Source organism: Tripterygium wilfordii, chromosome 20 (genome assembly GCF_013401445.1).
Source record: "Tripterygium wilfordii isolate XIE 37 chromosome 20, ASM1340144v1, whole genome shotgun sequence".
In the NCBI taxonomy this organism is placed as follows: Eukaryota; Viridiplantae; Streptophyta; class Magnoliopsida; order Celastrales; family Celastraceae; genus Tripterygium; species Tripterygium wilfordii.
Window position 1 is genome coordinate 9464840 of NC_052251.1, and position 16836 is coordinate 9481675.

The window sequence follows — 16836 nt, forward strand, 5'->3', positions numbered from 1 at the left end:
CTTAAATATCTCAACTGAGGGGTTGGCAATTTTAAATAAATACTCCAAGCATGGTCTTGTATGTATCATATATCGGATTAGAAATCTAAATATCCCCCGGTTAGAAATTGGGTTGGGTTTTGGTTTACACATTAAGCCCAAACGGAGCTCGGAGTTGGGCCAACCTAACCCAAATATATGCATTTTAATTTTTATTAATCATATTTGTAAGCCTCCAAGTCAATCCTCAACCTAAATTTGTTGTGAACACAAACTTATTCTATTCATCAATGTACGCTAAAGGGATGTTTCTCAAGTCTTGTTCAGCAAATATGTTGGATCTTCTAGAGAAGTATACCCTCCATTGCTCAATTTGGAAGAAAAAAAAAAACTTGTTATGGGACCTACTTCTACAGTGATTTCATTAATTTTTTATAATATAAGGATTTCAGGATCCACAATTTGTTCGTTTAAAATTATAGAGTTTACAATTTAAATCCAAATGTTTGAGAGATGTGTCATATTACACCATATTTTTATTTTCTCATATTTAAAACTTATCGGATTTTTTCTCCATCATTATAAATGAATTGTAGAGCGTAGGAAATTACGAAACCCCTAAATACACAAAACATACAATAATTTGGGATAAGAACCTACCCATAACGTCCGACAAAGTACGGACTCCAATCCTATTCTTGTCTAGGAAAAGGCAAAATGTCAATTCGAGGTCAGTAAAGCCATGCAAGCACCTACTTCCAGCCAATTCTGATTGAATTATTGAACATATAGATGGGTGCTCATTTTCATTTTTAGACATATATATTGGGGTATCAAACATTATTCTATATATATATATATATATAAAGTAATTTTCTTATAAGGACTTAGAATGCATATCAGAGTGCTAAAAAGTGAAATGACAAATGAAATCCACTAATTTGAGTCTCTAGATATTCCGTGGTCTGCATTTTAAGCCAATATGTTACTTTAAGTCCGTATCGTTTAATATATATATATATATATAGAGGGTATTGATAACGTATGCGTAAAGAGTGTTTGTTAAGGATTCACTATAACATACCATAGTATGTCATGATGTGATGAACATTCTCTTACCTAAACTTTTAAACTTAAAATACATATATATATTTTTAAATTCTAACGCACTTTTTTCATCATTCTCTAATGTTCTAAGAGCACAAATTATCATTGTCCATATATATATATATATATATATATATATATATATATATAGAGAGAGAGAGAGAGAGAGAGAGAGAGAGAGAGGATGTTCTCTCTATTATGAGGTGACCAAAATAACAGTGCATTTGGTCATACATGTGAACGTGATTGTTGCCAAATTGCCACTACAGCTGTGATGAAGTTATAGCTATGGCAACTTGATAGTTATTAAAGAGAGAACACCTTAGTTGAACAAATTAAATCAATGGCAACCTCAAAGCTCTTCCATTGACTTACCATCCATCCAGTCAATTATATCCACTTGATTCTCCAACATTATCTTCTCAATAATGTTGGTGATCATGTATATATAGATTGTCATAGCCAGACAAGTTTCTCAAGAATGCAGAAAATGTCTTCTGCAATTTTTGCTATCCTCTTACTTGTTCTTGGATTCCTATGGTTTTCCATATTTTCTCAATCCAAACAGGGAAGAAAACTCCCTCCCGGTCCCCGACCCTTGCCGGTGATCGGGAACCTACATGTGTTAGGCACCCTACCACATCGAAACCTGGCCAAATTAGCCAAGAAATATGGATCAATTATGTCAATAAGGCTCGGGTCTGTGCCAACCATCATTGTATCGTCCTCTGATGCAGCAGAGCTGTTCCTTAAGACATACGACACCGTTTTCGCTAGCCGGCCTAAGACTCAAGCTTCAATCTTCATGTCCTATAACAATACGGGTGTGGCGTTCGCGGAGTACGGTCCATATTGGCGCAATATTAGGAAACTGTGTACTGAGGAGCTGCTGAGTGTGCTGAAAGTTGAATCCATGGCACCATTGAGGGTGAAAGAGCTTGGATTTCTTGTTGAGCTGATTAAGGAATCTGTCGTGGCCGGGGAGGCTGTGGATTTGAGTGAAAAGATCGGAGAGTTGATCGAGAATTCCGCGTATAAGATGGTTTTTGGGAAGAACAATGACGATAAATTTGATATCAGATCATTAGTTTCAGAGGCATCACATTTGGCTGGAACTTTCAATGTATCAGATTATGTGCCCTTCCTAGAGCCATTTGATCTTCAGGGTCTGAAACGGCGTATGAAGGCGTATAGCAAGACGATGGACGATTTCATAGAGAAGATGCTAGAAGAGCATGAGAAGAATGCAAAACTAAATCAAGCACAAGATCATAGGGATTTCATTGATGTTCTGCTTTCAGTAATGGATCAACCGACGGGAAGTAGTTCGAGCGATGAAAATCCGGCGACATACACGGTTGATCGAACCAATATCAAAGCTATCATATTGGATATGATCTTAGGTGGATATGAAACTACAGCTACTTCAATTCTATGGACATTTTCAGAACTATTTAGGCATCCAGAAGTACTGAAAAAACTGCAAAAGGAGTTGGAAAACGTTGTTGGAACGAACAGAATGGTCGAGGAGACAGATTTGAGTAAATTAGATTACCTAAACATGGTTATCAAGGAAACATTCAGACTACATCCAGTCGCGCCATTTCTAATTCCGCGGGAATCAATCGCGGATATTACAATCAACGGTTATCACATCCCAAAGAAATCACGAATCCTGGTGAACTCTTGGGCAATCGGGAGAGATCCTAATTCGTGGACGAGTAATGTTGATGAGTTCTTGCCGGAGAGGTTCATGGATAGCAACATTGAACTAGGAGGACAAGATCTTCGGCTTATACCGTTTGGTTCGGGGCGAAGAGGGTGCCCAGGAATGAACTTGGGTTTGACCATTAATAGACTAATTGTGGCACAACTTGTGCATTGCTTTGACTGGAAGCTCCCTAATGGCATGTTGAGTAGTGAATTGGATATGAGTGAAACTTTTGGTCTCTCCTTGCCTAGAACCAATCACTTGCTTGCCGTGCCGTCCTCCTACCGCCTACTAGCATGAGATTTTTTAAGACATTGTTGTAATGTGTTTGTTTCCTGTTGTGCTAGATTTGAAGTTATAATTACTAGATCTCAAGAATAAGTAATTTCTCCAATTTGGCTTCTATGGTCATATGAGTACATTCTAAGCCTAAACATGGCTGGAAAATGCCACCCGCTCTGTGACCATTACCGATCATTGGCAACTTCAATATGTTAGGGAAACTCCAACACAAAAACCTTGCCAAACTAACGAACAAATATGGATCCCTGGTTTCAATAAAGCTAGGGTATATGCCAACTACTGTTGTTTCATCACCTCAAGTAGCTGAGCAATTCCTCAAGACTCATGACAACATTTCCGTGAACCTGACCAAATCTCCAAGCTTAACTCTTATCGTCTACTTGCTTAAGAATATCTTTTTGAAAATTGCCTAATCTTCAATAATCAATAACAAGGTTGTAATGGTGTAAACAGAAATGATAAGAACTTACCATCCACTTCTGTAGAGCTCCTCTATTGATCTTTCCTTTCTTTGCTGCTCCTTGAAAGAGTTGAAGCACATCTTTCACCACCTCCTTTTCCATGAATAGTAAAAGGTCCTCCTCTATGTACCTAATTCATCGAGTAGGGAAACAATGAGAAAGTTCCATGTATACATATAACCACCAAGAAGAAAATATTGCAGCAACTTTAGAAGGGTACTAGCTAAACGTTCTCACTAGCGATCGAGCTTGACTTCATTGTGGAAAATCTGACAAGCAGCCTTCTTTGCATGCATTTCATCAGTTATTTCTGGTTTTGATCCATCGCCTTCTTGTTATCTGTAATCTATCGAATGTATTTGAAAGTGTAGAGAGACCTGAAGTATTATGAACTTGAATCATACCTTCCTGGTCCATAATCCAGATATCGCTAGACTACACTTAACCCCCTCAGTTATCTCCATCAATGGAGGCCCGGAGAGGATATGAAGAACATAATGATGTAACACTGATTCCTGCATCCTGTAAAAGAAATAACTCCCATGAAAAGAAGCAATTAACAACTTAAATAATAAAGTTTTCACGAGGCACAAAGCAGCTCCAATGAAAAAAGCGGCAAGAGACCTTACGACGGTTTAGATTCTTGATAGTCTCTTCTGATTGCTTGACTCCTTGTTCAAACAACAGAATCCATCCTGCAAGTACTGAACCTGACCAAATTACAACCTGAATACACAACATACAGCGCCTTATTCCTGAGGAAAAAATTATTTTCTATCAAGAAAACCAATGTTTTTGTGAGTTATTCCGTAAACAGTCCACCGGAGACTGCAACCAATATTGGCGCACACCATTCCTATAATTCCAAGACCCAAATCATGGAATTCTGGGATTTATGTACTGTCAAGCTAGCAATCAAACACCCCAAAAAACACAAAAGTATAATAAACTTGGCCAGAAATGGTAGTTATCATAGCAAATCTCTACAACTGGACAGGAGAACAATTACCCACTAATAAATTTTGCGATCATACGAAAGAAATCAAAACAGTTACAAGTAAAAGTGATGGACAACAACAGCTCCATTCTTTGATCATAGAAAAGGAAAATAAAAAAGGAACAACATTGAGGTAAATGCTGTAATTAGTTATACACGAAAGCATATAGATCAAACACATAATATAGGAATACGACATTGAAGAATAATATTCCTGTAACACACATATAGTTTAGTCTTTTGTCTTTTCACATCTCACAGTTCTCTAGTCCCTCTTACTCTGTAAGTTTCAGATTCTGATATGAGCAGAAGGTTCATCCTCATCCTCACGTCTATCATTGATTGGAACAAGACTCTCCACATAATTTATCACTTGTAATAAACCCTCTCCCCCACTGAGTTGGAGATTTTTCAGCTGTTGGGAGCTCGGATCATACAGAGACAGCTGGCCCTCCAAATCTTCCAAAAAAAACCCACCATTCCTCGAAAATTTTAAGGGCCTCACAACTCCAGGTATCAGTCCAATACTCGCTTGTTTGACCCAAGATCCTTTCACTCCTCTTTCGCTCATCACCCATATATGAACCAATGTCTCAGGACCCCCCCGAATGTAACGAATCAAAGCAAGCAATCCATTGAAGATTGCAAGCTGTGGAAGGCAATCACCCCAAGAAACCCCAACACCCGGCAGTGGCACTTTATCAAACACTTCATCTGCAAAATCAAAGGACAAGATCAATCCACCATTAATCCCATCTGCCCACCAGTAATAAACCCCATTATGGTACTGACTAAACCAAGGGACACCACCAGGACACACATCCAGAGACGGAATCTCCCTCCAAGAATCATTTTTCTGAGAGTAGATCTCAATTTGATCACATGAAGGTACACCCGCACCATCATCAGCGAAGTAATCAGTAACAAATCTAAGGATCTTGTAGTCATTGGCTTCGCAATCAAACCCGAACCCAAGACTACCAAATGACCCTGTACCTGATCGACGCTTAATTGGGGACAAAGGTAGAGTCTTGAATTCTCTAATAGCAGGATTCCACAAAACAATCTTTTCCCGATAACCATAAACACAGAGTAAGCCATTACAAGGACCCAATACGACTGGGTCATAGACTCTCTCTTCGAGAGTAAGCACCTCTTCACCAGCATCTCGGGCAGAAGAAAGAGAAAGAGAGAAGAAACAGTCCGCTGGTTGAGCACCATGCTTCATAAGGACCCTGAAATTGGAGCTACAGCTGAGATGGGTTTGCTTGAGATGGTGCTGCCTAATGAAATCTGGGTTCCTGAGAAGATCACCCCAAGGTTTGCAAACTGACTTGAATCTCATCAGAGACTTCACTGGAAGCCTGGTGAGAATATCAATCACTTCATCTTCTGGGATATCGGTGTTCTTCACAGTGGCCATTGCAAAGCATTTACCAGTTACCACAGCTTCCTTAATAGTTTTGTGGGATCTCAACAAAAAATAAAACTGGCCTTTATTTTTTTCTGGGTTTATACTTTATACAGTTTATGGAAAAAAAGAGTCTCTTTTCCTAATTAATTAATAGCAGTCGCCAGTCGGTGCGCTGATCTGCTCATCTGCCTGATCATAGTAAAATTCTCCCTCCCCCTCCCTCTCCCACCCTCTCTCTCTCTCTCTCCATTTGAGTTCTTTTTGAAATCATCCTGGGTAACATGTATCTGGGCAAACACTGTAATTTTTGTTCTTCAGGTGTCTCTGAAGTTAAATTCTGATATTTCTGAACTAAATTATTGTAAACTCCACCTGATTTTCATTCAGCAAACCAGGCTTGCTGCAAGAAAGGGTTTTAAGCTGCATAAGGGCCTTGCAGGTATCTGAACATCTTGCATCTTTATGATGACCTACTGTATCTTTCCTTAAGGAATTGAACTCTGAATTTATGGAGAAAAAAGCTCCATCCTTTCATCTTCAGATTTCTTGTTGGCCAATTGCTTAGCATGGTTGTGGACCCGAAGAAAGAGAATTCTCCTATTCGAGCGCAGGACAACCCTATCCTTGTTTTGGGATAAATATCCTCCAGCCAACCAGGCACATAAGAATTTATAAATTTCTGGCCCACAGTGTAATCCCTCAAGAAGACATATTTAAGAGACCAGCCAAACGTTTATTGACACCCGGAAAACCCAAACATCATCCTCCTCTTGCATCCACCATTCATTTGAGAAAAGTAATAACCTCCAGCAACCATCAACCATAGCTGTACAGTGAAAGCCATTAAAGAAGATATTATGCAGGCCACAGTACTCTGTAGCGGTAGAGGACCCCTTCTGGTTCATTCCATGGCTACCCAGAAACCCTTACCATCTGTTAAAGGAACTGTTGGCTCCAAAAAGGTCAGTTTCTGCTACCCATCATGATTTTATAAGCATGTAATTACTTATAATCTGGAATGACAGATTCTGCAATGAATTATTTGCAGAACTCAACTGTTGTAGGAACAACACAGCCAATAAAGCTACTTACAAGGGTGGAGGAACTGAAGCTATTAAGCAAAGCAGAGAAAGCTGGTTTGCTATCAGCAGCTGAGAAATTTGGGCTCTCTCTGTCAACAATAGAAAAACTGGGAGTTCTCTCAAAAGCTGAAGAATTTGGAGTCCTTTCTGCAGCTACTGACCCTGGAACTCCGGGGGCTTTGTTGAGTCTGAGCTTGGGATTACTGCTTTTGGGACCCTTTTTTGTTTATCTTGTACCTGAGGATTATCCTTGGGAGATGGCATTGCAGGTTGTTGTTTCTCTGCTATCTGTGCTTGGTGGATCAGCTGCCTTTGCTGCATCAAATTTTGTATCCAACTTGCAAAACTCAAACTGAATATCATTAAGGCCATATTTTCTTTGGTGTAATAAAGATTCTTGGATCAGAAAGCTACATTGTCATTCAGAATTAGCCGCTAACACCTCCATTACAACAAAATAAATACACAATCCTTCATTAACAGGGGATTATTATGCTTAATCTACAGCAGGAGTCAGGAGAAAGAAAAAGCATAGTAGATTTATTGTTACTACCAAATGACAAATATGTGCACCCTGTAATTTGCAGATGGCCAAGAGGCATTTGGGGATGGCAATATAAATTGTCAGAATAGTTTGGAAATGAAAAAAAAAAAAAATTTGAAGATGAGCTGTGGATGCACTTCCCTAATGATTTGTACCAGTATTTTGATGGAAAGGACTATATATTATCATCTAAATGTTATAAATTATCTTGTTCTCTTCTGCAAACAACGAAACCCAAAAAAAAATTCACTCTTACTTAACAGCCTTTCAGACCAATGAAAATCTTTACTCTTCCTGTACAAGTACCATGTCTCAATCCAAGCATTTTTCACCTTTTAGTTGCTCCTCCCAGTCAACAATAATTCACCCAAGTTTTTTACATTTTCATGACATTCTTTTTACAATTGGGTTTTTTCTTCCCACCAAATCAAAAAACTGTATTAGGAAGAAAGCGCAATATGATATTCCAGAGAAAATTCCCAACAAATTGCAGACAACTAAGCAGAAATAGGAATCAACTCATATGTGACATCTTCTGGAGAGAACCCACGGTAACTAAGTAGCATATTTATCCATCCAAAGTATGCTCTCAACCAAATCTTAAAGAACCAAGTATACAAGGAAGAAACCAAGCACACATACCCAATATTTTCTAATGGTCTATACTACATCATTTATCACAAAACCCAAACACCCAAATGCAATGCAAATTACGCTTATAACAGGGATCCTTGCCTTCAACGATTTGATTTACCAAGGCAGCATCCCCTTGTTCCCTATATAAAATTTATTTTCCATTCAGAAGGGGGAAAAAAAGGTTACCTTGCAGCATTCAGCTGAAGCCCAGTATGTATATTCCACCTATTTATTAAGTTTTACCCCATTTGTTGGAACATCGAAGGTATCTGACTGCCATCAATCAGGATTCAGGAAGCCTAAAATATCAGGAGAGTGACCTTTCAACATAATAAAGAGAACAACAAAACGATAAAGGAATAAAATTCTTCATTAAAGTTGACTAGAACTTCATGAATAAAAATCTCCATTACATCCTCTAATTTTTTTTTTCATAATGAGGACTCCTTGTGCCCGAAAAGTATTGCTTCCTGCATTTGTCCAGCTTGACAGCTTCCAAAAATGCCTCGTTCTTGCCTCAATACAGTTTCATTCTCAAATTTCAGAAGTCCCAAACATCTCGCAGCAAACTTTCCTATTGCGTTGCAACTCTTAAAGTTTTCCCATATCCAGTTCAGCTTCTAACAACATGCTCTAAATGTACTTACCAAAAAAAAACTCTGAACTTCCTTTGATTATTTATGCTCAGTTGTCTTCATTTATCTGAAACTGATTCACTTATTTTCATGTTTTCATAAAATATGAAACCGACTTCAATGCTACCCGTTATAAAGAAAGCATGCTACAATTATAATAATGTATTTGCCATGCTACTACAGTAACTGAGCACCAAACACAATAACAATTTTTATTTCTAAAACATCAGAAGGTTCAAAGAACATTGAACAACAAAAACTTCAAGCACAAGGCGAGTCAGGAAATAGAACAACACGCCTAGAGCAATTGAAACAGGAAGAGCAGGCAATGCCTTTTCATAGAGTGCCAACAGCAGCAATGTAACTCCCAGCCCTGCTATAATAGCAAGATAGCATGCATAAACTGTCATAAGATCATACATAGCTGCCCTGCCAACTAATACACTGTAAAAGATGAAGTCACCCAGTCCCAGTTTGATAGCGCCAGCTGATCCCAAGCCAATACGCTCTAGTGACCAACTCTCACTAGACAGTGCATCTTCCAGGCCATTCGATTGCAAAGTAATCCTATGATCAATCAACGGTGCAGAAAGTTCAGTATCTTCAGTACTTATGAGCCTTGTATTGTTATTATTATCACTACTAACTGATAAAACTGAACCAGGAGCAAAATTTGAACCCGGTGCAGGAAAGGTGGCGACATTTGTAGTGGAGTTAGACCCAATACTGGCATTCCCAGACGAATTCCCAATATTTCTCCTTTCTCTCCACACTCTCCTTTGAGTTGCAGGGCCACCAGGACCCGAATCCTCAATCACCACAGGCCGAGCTTCAAAAACCAATGCAGGGATTTCTTCATCCCTTGATATTGCAAGCTCTACCAAAAGCCTTAATGGCCCAACAGGCAACAAAACTGCAGCAAGATCATATAATGCCAAGGCAACCAATAGCACCCAAGTAGTCCATTCAGGTAAGAGAGTAAACCAATAAGCTACCAGAACCCCAATAACAACCAAATAGCTCTGAGTCACAAATATTGCCATTTTGGACATGAAAACTGCCAAAACACCCACAGCGGCGAAATTGAACAATACCACCAAAAAAGTGATACAGTCTATTGGTATCCTAAAATCTTCGAGCAAAAATAGCAGAATTTCCCCACCCATAAATCCCAAAACAGTAAAAGCAGAGAAACCCATGTAGAATTTCAAGAACCTAGTGCATCTGAAGTAAAACAGAAGCACCATAAGGAAGGTAGCAAGAGTGATAACAGCCACAAACACAAGCGAATTCAAAAGAGCACCTTTCAATTTGTCCCACCAGGAGTCATTGCCGGTCTCAGCATAGGCTATAGTGGCTATTGTGGGCACTGATGATGAAGCTGAATCAGAAGAGTCTGTGTTGAGAACGCATACCATAAGAACCACCATGAACATACAGATTGAGACCGGTGCTATGATTCTTATTATTTCTTCACCAAGAGAATCAATAATACTCTTGGATCTCTGGTTTTGCGCCATTTGTATACCAAAATTGTCGGTTCTAGGTTGAAAAGCTTTGCAGGTTTTGGTTCTTTTGGAGCTTCCGGTGGGTGGTTGTGGCCTCAATACGATGTCGTGATGATGGCAAAGAACTCCGCAACGTTCACTTGCTGACTTTTCTAAGTCACAGCGATTGCGACGGTGATAGTTTTAAGATATTTAAATTTTTTTTTTGAGCATATATAAAGAAGATATTTAAAATAGTAAATCTTTTACATATAAAATTTGTTTATTTTGAGTAGGGATGGTAAAAGTGTAAAACTCTATAATCAAATTTGTTCAATCCAGATTAAAACAAGTTTGGACATAAGTTATATGTCCAAAATCTTGATCCAAAAATAAAATTATTGTCTAGTTTAAAATCGGATTCGGGTCCAAACACATAAATTTTTTACAGCTTAGTTGTCTAGATCTAAGCCGAATTAGTTATTGTCCGATTTACTTGCTTGGATTTAAGTCAATTCAGGTGTGGTCAATTAAATACATCCAAAATCCAATCCGGGTTAGGGTCTGAACATGTAAATATTTTGCAAGCACGTGATATTGTTCGACCCGAAACTGATTTTTTGTCACCCTTAGTTTTGAGGACATATAAAAAAAAATTGGCACCTAGGAGTGAAAGATTCCTCAGGCATTCGAGCCGATGGGAAGTAAATAATTTTTTTGGGCCTAGTGGTTATTGAACAACTTGACATTATCCTAGTGATTATATTGTCGGCCTTAGAGGTGAAAGATCTCTCAGCCTAGGCGTTTGAGCCGATGGGACATAATTCCTTAGGATTTTTTGGGTTTCACGAGTAATAACCAATGGAACGGTCCTACTTCATGAGAGGGGTTAAGAGCCTTATTCTGGGTCTCGACCCAATCTTATTCACGTACTGAGTTTTGGCTCAGGATTAATTGATGACCCGTTGTGCATACGAGGTGACTATTCTGAGTTTAAAATTGACCCAAAAATGACAAAGTGACCGTTGGGCTGGGTCTTTCAGGTAAAAAAAAGAGAAGAAAATTTGTTTAGTGGAAAAAAAAAAGAAGAAGGCAAACGGCACCGTTCGCTCACTCCTCCTTTACTGGTGTGCGCTTTGGCACATAATTTTCGACGGTAGAAGGACCAAGGGTAGAATCAGCTCCTCAAAACACCCAAGCAGCTCGATCGGCAAAATTTTGGTCTTACTGGTCCGATTAGGGATTCGCGAGGAATCGACCCAATACACAAATGGCGATGGCTGCGCTCCGACGCGAAGGGAGGCGTTTTGCCCCCTTGATCTCTCCCCGTCCGATTATCGCCGCCCGCTCCTCTCTCATTCCTGAGTACGATCTTCCTATTCTCTTTAACTATCCTATCCCCTCTCTCTATATGTATATGTGTATCAAGTTTCAATGCAATTTATATTCTTCATTTGGCACTTCTCATTGTTGATCTATAAAAATGATTTTTTTTGGTGAGGGAATGGGAATTTCAGCTCAGTTTCATTAAACGCGCCTGTCTTATTTGGAGTATTAATTGGATTGATATGAGGTTGCAATAATTTTAATTTTATTGGACACAGTCGATCATGAGTAACGAGGTTTTGGTGTTCGTAGTGATTTTTTTCCCTCTTAGATTTTGAGTTTTTTGGTCCGCGTTGATCGACCTTAAAATGCATTGTTTTGCTGTTTCCTCAATTGAAAAAAAAAAAAACGTTGCTCCACAAAGCTGAATATATGTGTTCGTCAGGTGGCATTTCAAACTATAGTTTAATTTTGTGGGTTGTGATGTGAATATTGAAAAAAAGAGAGTATGAAACCTGGGAAATCTGGAGATAAAGCATGGTATTAGTCTAAGAAGTGCCTTGAATATCGTTAAATTCATGAGTTAGCTTCAAATGTAGAATTGTGCATCTATCTTTGAATTTGAGGCTGCCTAAAATCACACTATGTTCTAGGTATTAACTTTACCTTATTCACATGCTTTAGTCAGTTTAGTGAAGGTGTATATCCAGTAGGATTGGATCATATATGTTGAATATGTTTTCCTTTGGTTTAAGATATCTAAGAAAACACGATAAGTGGACTAACATATACTTTGATAAACATGTATGTTGGGCCAACGGGAGATGTTAAAAGCTCTGAATATTTCCTCCTTCCTGATATTTTCACAACTGTTGGGAAATTTGATGATAATATATAACTTTTTAATTACTGCTTGGGAATCAAATTACATTCTGATATTTGAATCATCGAATTCATTTTATAATTTATTACACTAGTTTATGTTTCTTGTTCCCAATTTTATAGTATATATGTGCAATTTGAATAACTAACTTGTTTGTAATTTATTTGTCACCTTCTCGGTGGTTTTAACAAAATTTTCTTTTACCTTTTAAAAATTCGAGTAACTTACTTATCATGAGCAGGGAGCAAGCCCCTCTTGGAGTGCGTTCTATCTCAACTCAAGTGGGTAAGCATCATTGGTACTTTTTTTATTTGTTGTCTTTTGTCCTAGTTTTCTTCTTTTTTTTTCACTCTTATCTTAACTTTTTTATGGTTGATAAGTTTGGTTGCTTTATTGCTTATGCAGTTAGAAATCGCATGAAGAGTGTGAAGAACATTCAGAAAATTACAAAGGCAATGAAAATGGTTGCAGCCTCGAAGTTACGTGCCATTCAAACCAAAGCTGAAAATTCACGTGGCCTTTGGCAGCCATTCACTGCCCTTCTTGGTGATACCCCAAGTATGTTTATCAACAAATTCAATCTATATCTATACTGCTCAAGTTCAATTAAGTTATTTTGTTTTATGATATAATTTGGCATGTTCATTGATGTGCATTCGTGAATAGGTGTATCTTAAGGTTTGAGTCATTGCTAGCGCTTGACGTTAATATTTTTTTCCCTCATTGAATCCAATTGGTGGAACCTTGGCTGTTCTTGGAATCTTTCAAATTGCCTTGTACATCTTGAAGAGATGACAGAAAAAGCTTTGGGGATGCATGAATTCAATTTATATGATCCAATGTAATTCAGATCTAAAGTATGCAATGTAGGTTAAGCCTCTAGGGAAAAATAGAATCACAACAGCATTCTTTTTTCCTTTTCATGACTTGTTTTCGGTAATTGGCTGATCTACATTTTTTGTGATGTCATGGTTTGATAATTTTACACTCACATATAGTCGTAAGCTTACAAGCCGGAATAAATTGACTTTTGTTACTTATGTTTTGAGACTTGGATTTACATCCTGGTAGGTGTCCTCCCCTGTTATCCTTAATATTTTAATGTATTCAGCCCCAAGTTATTTGACCCTCAGCTTATGGGGTTTACTAGTTTTGGAAGATGGTGACATGCGATTTCTGAGGAGCAAAATAATCTGCTCATTTATTTGCTCTTGCTTGCCTAATGTTTTGTTTGCTCTACCAAACTTGAGGAAACTATACCTTTGAAAATTTTACTTGCTTCAGTTTTATTTTAGATTATTTTTGTTATATTATTGGCCTCTTTAACCCCTTTTTTTTCCGTGGTTCATTATTCTTTTCCCACTACATTTTTTACATGTTTGTTGCATTGCAGGTGTCGATGTTAAGAAGACTGTTATTGTAACTATCTCTTCAGACAAAGGTCTATGTGGTGGAATCAACTCCACATCAGTTAAGGTTAGCAAGGCCTTGCTCAAACTGAGTTCTGGTATGTTTTTGCAAACCGAAATGAAAATTTGATGTTTGCTTATTATTTTTTGTTGCAAGGGGGGTTGAGTGTTAATGTAATCTCTAATGCTACAGGTCCTGAAAAAGAGGTCAAATATGTTATTTTGGGAGAAAAAGCAAAGGCTCAGTTGTTACGTGACTCGAAGAAGGACATTGAGCTTTCCATAACTGAGTTGCAAAAAAATCCCTTGAACTATACCCAGGTCAGTCTAACATGTGCTCTCTCTTTACTGCTATATGCGATATGGGAATCTGTATGCATTTGTGCACATCTGCATGTGTCTCTGTTATTTTTTCACTTATCAAAGTTACTTTGAAAGTTTGAATATGGTTTGCAAGTGTTAGATTTTCATATTCAAGTCTTATTTATTTTGTATCAGGAGAACTCTGTTCTCGGAGGCTTGAGGTCTTGTTGTCAGTTAATTCATTTTATTCGACAAAACAGAAAATGTTTATTTTAGAAGTTGACTCTAGACATGACAATTTCTTTCCTTTATTAAAAATCACCGATGCTTGTAGAAATGCAGCATGCCATTTTAGCAGACAAAAGAAAAGATAGTACCTCCTGAGTAAAATGGTTTCCATTTCAGGTCTCTGTTCTGGCAGATGACATCTTGAAGAATGTGGAATACGATGCATTGAAGATTATCTTCAACAAATTCCAGTCAGTTGTTTCGTTTGTTCCAACATTGGCAACTGTACTGTCACCTGAGGTGAGTAGGTGACTAATGCATCATCCTGAATGATGGCTTTTTTTTTAAATGTAAGATTGTGCTATGTGGTTTGTTAATATCAAATGATGATATGTTCATAAGGTTGTGGAGAGAGAGGCTGAAGCTGGGGGAAAGCTTGGCGATCTGGACTCTTATGAGATTGAAGGTGGTGAAACAAAGGGTGAAATACTGCAGAATCTTTCAGAGTTTCAGTTTTCTTGTGTAAGTTTTGATGTTTGAAACTTAAATCTATCCTTTTTATTATTATTATTGCACAACATGAGACCATGCCCATGGAAGGAAAAGAATATTATTGTAAACGTTTGCTACCTGTCATTTCACATTGGATAGGTTATGTTCAATGGCGTGCTGGAAAATGCATGTAGTGAACAAGGAGCAAGAATGTCGGCCATGGACAGCTCTAGCAGGAATGCTGGAGATATGTTGGATAGACTCACACTAACATATAACAGGTTTCTCTCTTTCTGCCTCTCTTACATCATGCAGGAACACACACACACACAGAGTGTAAGGTAGACATGAGAATTGTCTGGTAAGCAGTTTTCCTAAACAGTGAACAGATGATAGAGTGATTTGGCTACTTGGATGGGATGGATCAAGAGCTAAGCAACTATTATTGTTTTACTCCAGACAAAAAAAACACTATTGTTTCTTTTCCTTTTATCTATTTTATTCACCAGCGATCTCATTTACTTGAGCATTTTGTTACAGAACTCGCCAAGCATCTATCACCACTGAATTGACTGAGATCATATCTGGAGCATCGGCACTGGAGGGCTGATTGTGAGAATCTTGATGCTAAGCTATTTTGATTATTACGAAATAAAGCAATCAATATAGAGCCTTGGTTTCGACTTGCTCTCAAGTTTTTAAGACAAAATTTGTTTTGATGATTGAAGTTATTTTTGGATATAGTTGTACTTTCAAGCTTTCTGTCCGAATGTTGGATCTTGAATGGCTGTGAATTGAACTTGCAGCCTCCTCCTCCTCTTCCCATAAGCATGAAACCCATTTTTGATTTCTTCATGCTCAGGCATTTGAAAGCACAGAAATATACTGTACGCTCTCTTCAAAGCGGGGCTAGATGGGAGGGAGTTGAGAGTAATAGAAGTGGATGAGAACCAAACATTTTTGAACTAATCAAATCGTTTTGATTTATTTATTTTCTTTCCTTTATTTTGATTGGTTTTCTTAAAGAGAGAAAAAAAACCCAGTTTTATATTTCTGATATTACCTTCTAAGGTTCTACATGTTTAATTTTCTTTAGAAATTTACTTGAGTTTGTTTTTTATTGGCGATAATATTCTTATAGTCACGGGCTGTTTTGGGTCAATTTATCTTTTCTTGATGTGGAAAATTTTTGTGTGCGTATTTGTCAACGTGATTTAGAGTCGTATCGGAGGTCCAAAATGATAAATTTGTATAATATCTTTATTGGTTAAAAAAATTATATGGATAAAACTGGAAAACATTTGTATAATATCCATTATTATTGAATAGCACAAACCTACCCACTCTCATGTGATGTGCACATGTTCTTGATCGCTTTTGTAAATCTTATATGCATATACATTCAAGCCAAAAGCCTAATTCCAAAAGGGAAATTTTCTTTTAGGGTATGGCAAAGCAAATATAAACAAGAATTGTGTCTACTCATAGTCAGCTTTCAGGATTATTTTGATGTGATCCATCCCATCATTAAAACTCAACCAATCAATGTATTAAGCAAAAAAAATATATAAATGTGTAATATACTCAATAATAATGGATAAGAGATTTTTTTTTATAACTGAGAATAACATAATATAAATTTATTATTTGAATATTTGATATGGGTTTATATTTGAGCCCGTTACAAAAAAATTGTATTTAAATAAAATTAAATATAGTTTATTTGCTCTTCAAAAGAATAAAAATTGATATTTGCCGAATTGCGTGTACGGATGAGGAAACAAAATAACTTATATTTGTTTGTCTATTTTTTTTTCATTAATTAAAATTTCCTTAATG

At 37.5% G+C, this 16836-nt stretch overlaps 5 protein-coding genes across 5 annotated transcripts; 3 read left to right on the plus strand and 2 right to left on the minus strand.

Annotated features, from left to right (window-relative positions):
- Positions 1 to 1377: 1377 nt before the first annotated feature.
- LOC119987178 (cytochrome P450 CYP736A12-like) lies at positions 1378 to 3208 on the plus strand. Its single transcript, XM_038831986.1, has one exon. It carries the CDS (start codon positions 1568 to 1570, stop codon positions 3095 to 3097), a length of 1530 nt encoding a protein of 509 aa, XP_038687914.1. The 5' UTR covers positions 1378 to 1567; the 3' UTR covers positions 3098 to 3208.
- Positions 3209 to 4528: 1320 nt separating this feature from the next.
- LOC119987179 (F-box/kelch-repeat protein At3g23880-like) lies at positions 4529 to 6094 on the minus strand. Its single transcript, XM_038831987.1, has one exon. It carries the CDS (start codon positions 5979 to 5981, stop codon positions 4848 to 4850), a length of 1134 nt encoding a protein of 377 aa, XP_038687915.1. The 5' UTR covers positions 5982 to 6094; the 3' UTR covers positions 4529 to 4847.
- A 131-nt stretch (positions 6095 to 6225) lies between these two features.
- On the plus strand, positions 6226 to 7479 carry LOC119987181. Its single transcript, XM_038831988.1, has 2 exons — positions 6226 to 6934; positions 7021 to 7479. Exons 1-2 carry the CDS (start codon positions 6830 to 6832, stop codon positions 7408 to 7410), a joined length of 495 nt encoding a protein of 164 aa, XP_038687916.1. The 5' UTR covers positions 6226 to 6829; the 3' UTR covers positions 7411 to 7479.
- Positions 7480 to 8586: 1107 nt separating this feature from the next.
- On the minus strand, positions 8587 to 10544 carry LOC119986491 (presenilin-like protein At2g29900). Its single transcript, XM_038831055.1, has one exon. The coding sequence runs from the start codon at positions 10387 to 10389 to the stop codon at positions 9088 to 9090; it is 1302 nt and encodes a 433-aa protein (XP_038686983.1). The 5' UTR covers positions 10390 to 10544; the 3' UTR covers positions 8587 to 9087.
- Positions 10545 to 11479: 935 nt separating this feature from the next.
- On the plus strand, positions 11480 to 15850 carry LOC119986558 (ATP synthase subunit gamma, mitochondrial-like). Its single transcript, XM_038831168.1, has 9 exons — positions 11480 to 11721; positions 12807 to 12850; positions 12971 to 13123; positions 13959 to 14072; positions 14168 to 14295; positions 14683 to 14805; positions 14908 to 15027; positions 15157 to 15278; positions 15538 to 15850. Exons 1-9 carry the CDS (start codon positions 11627 to 11629, stop codon positions 15605 to 15607), a joined length of 969 nt encoding a protein of 322 aa, XP_038687096.1. The 5' UTR covers positions 11480 to 11626; the 3' UTR covers positions 15608 to 15850.
- The last annotated feature ends 986 nt before the right edge of the window (positions 15851 to 16836 follow it).

Coding starts and splice junctions, on each gene's coding strand:
- LOC119987178 (XM_038831986.1), top strand. CDS start 1,568: ATGCAGAAAATGTCTTCTGCAATTTTTGCTATCCTCTTACTTGTTCTT.
- LOC119987179 (XM_038831987.1), bottom strand. CDS start 5,981: ATGGCCACTGTGAAGAACACCGATATCCCAGAAGATGAAGTGATTGAT.
- LOC119987181 (XM_038831988.1), top strand. CDS start 6,830: ATGCAGGCCACAGTACTCTGTAGCGGTAGAGGACCCCTTCTGGTTCAT. Junction 6,935..7,020: donor GAACTGTTGGCTCCAAAAAG/GTCAGTTTCTGC, acceptor AATTATTTGCAG/AACTCAACTGTTGTAGGAAC.
- LOC119986491 (XM_038831055.1), bottom strand. CDS start 10,389: ATGGCGCAAAACCAGAGATCCAAGAGTATTATTGATTCTCTTGGTGAA.
- LOC119986558 (XM_038831168.1), top strand. CDS start 11,627: ATGGCGATGGCTGCGCTCCGACGCGAAGGGAGGCGTTTTGCCCCCTTG. Junction 11,722..12,806: donor CGCTCCTCTCTCATTCCTGA/GTACGATCTTCC, acceptor TATCATGAGCAG/GGAGCAAGCCCCTCTTGGAG. Junction 14,806..14,907: donor CAACTGTACTGTCACCTGAG/GTGAGTAGGTGA, acceptor TATGTTCATAAG/GTTGTGGAGAGAGAGGCTGA.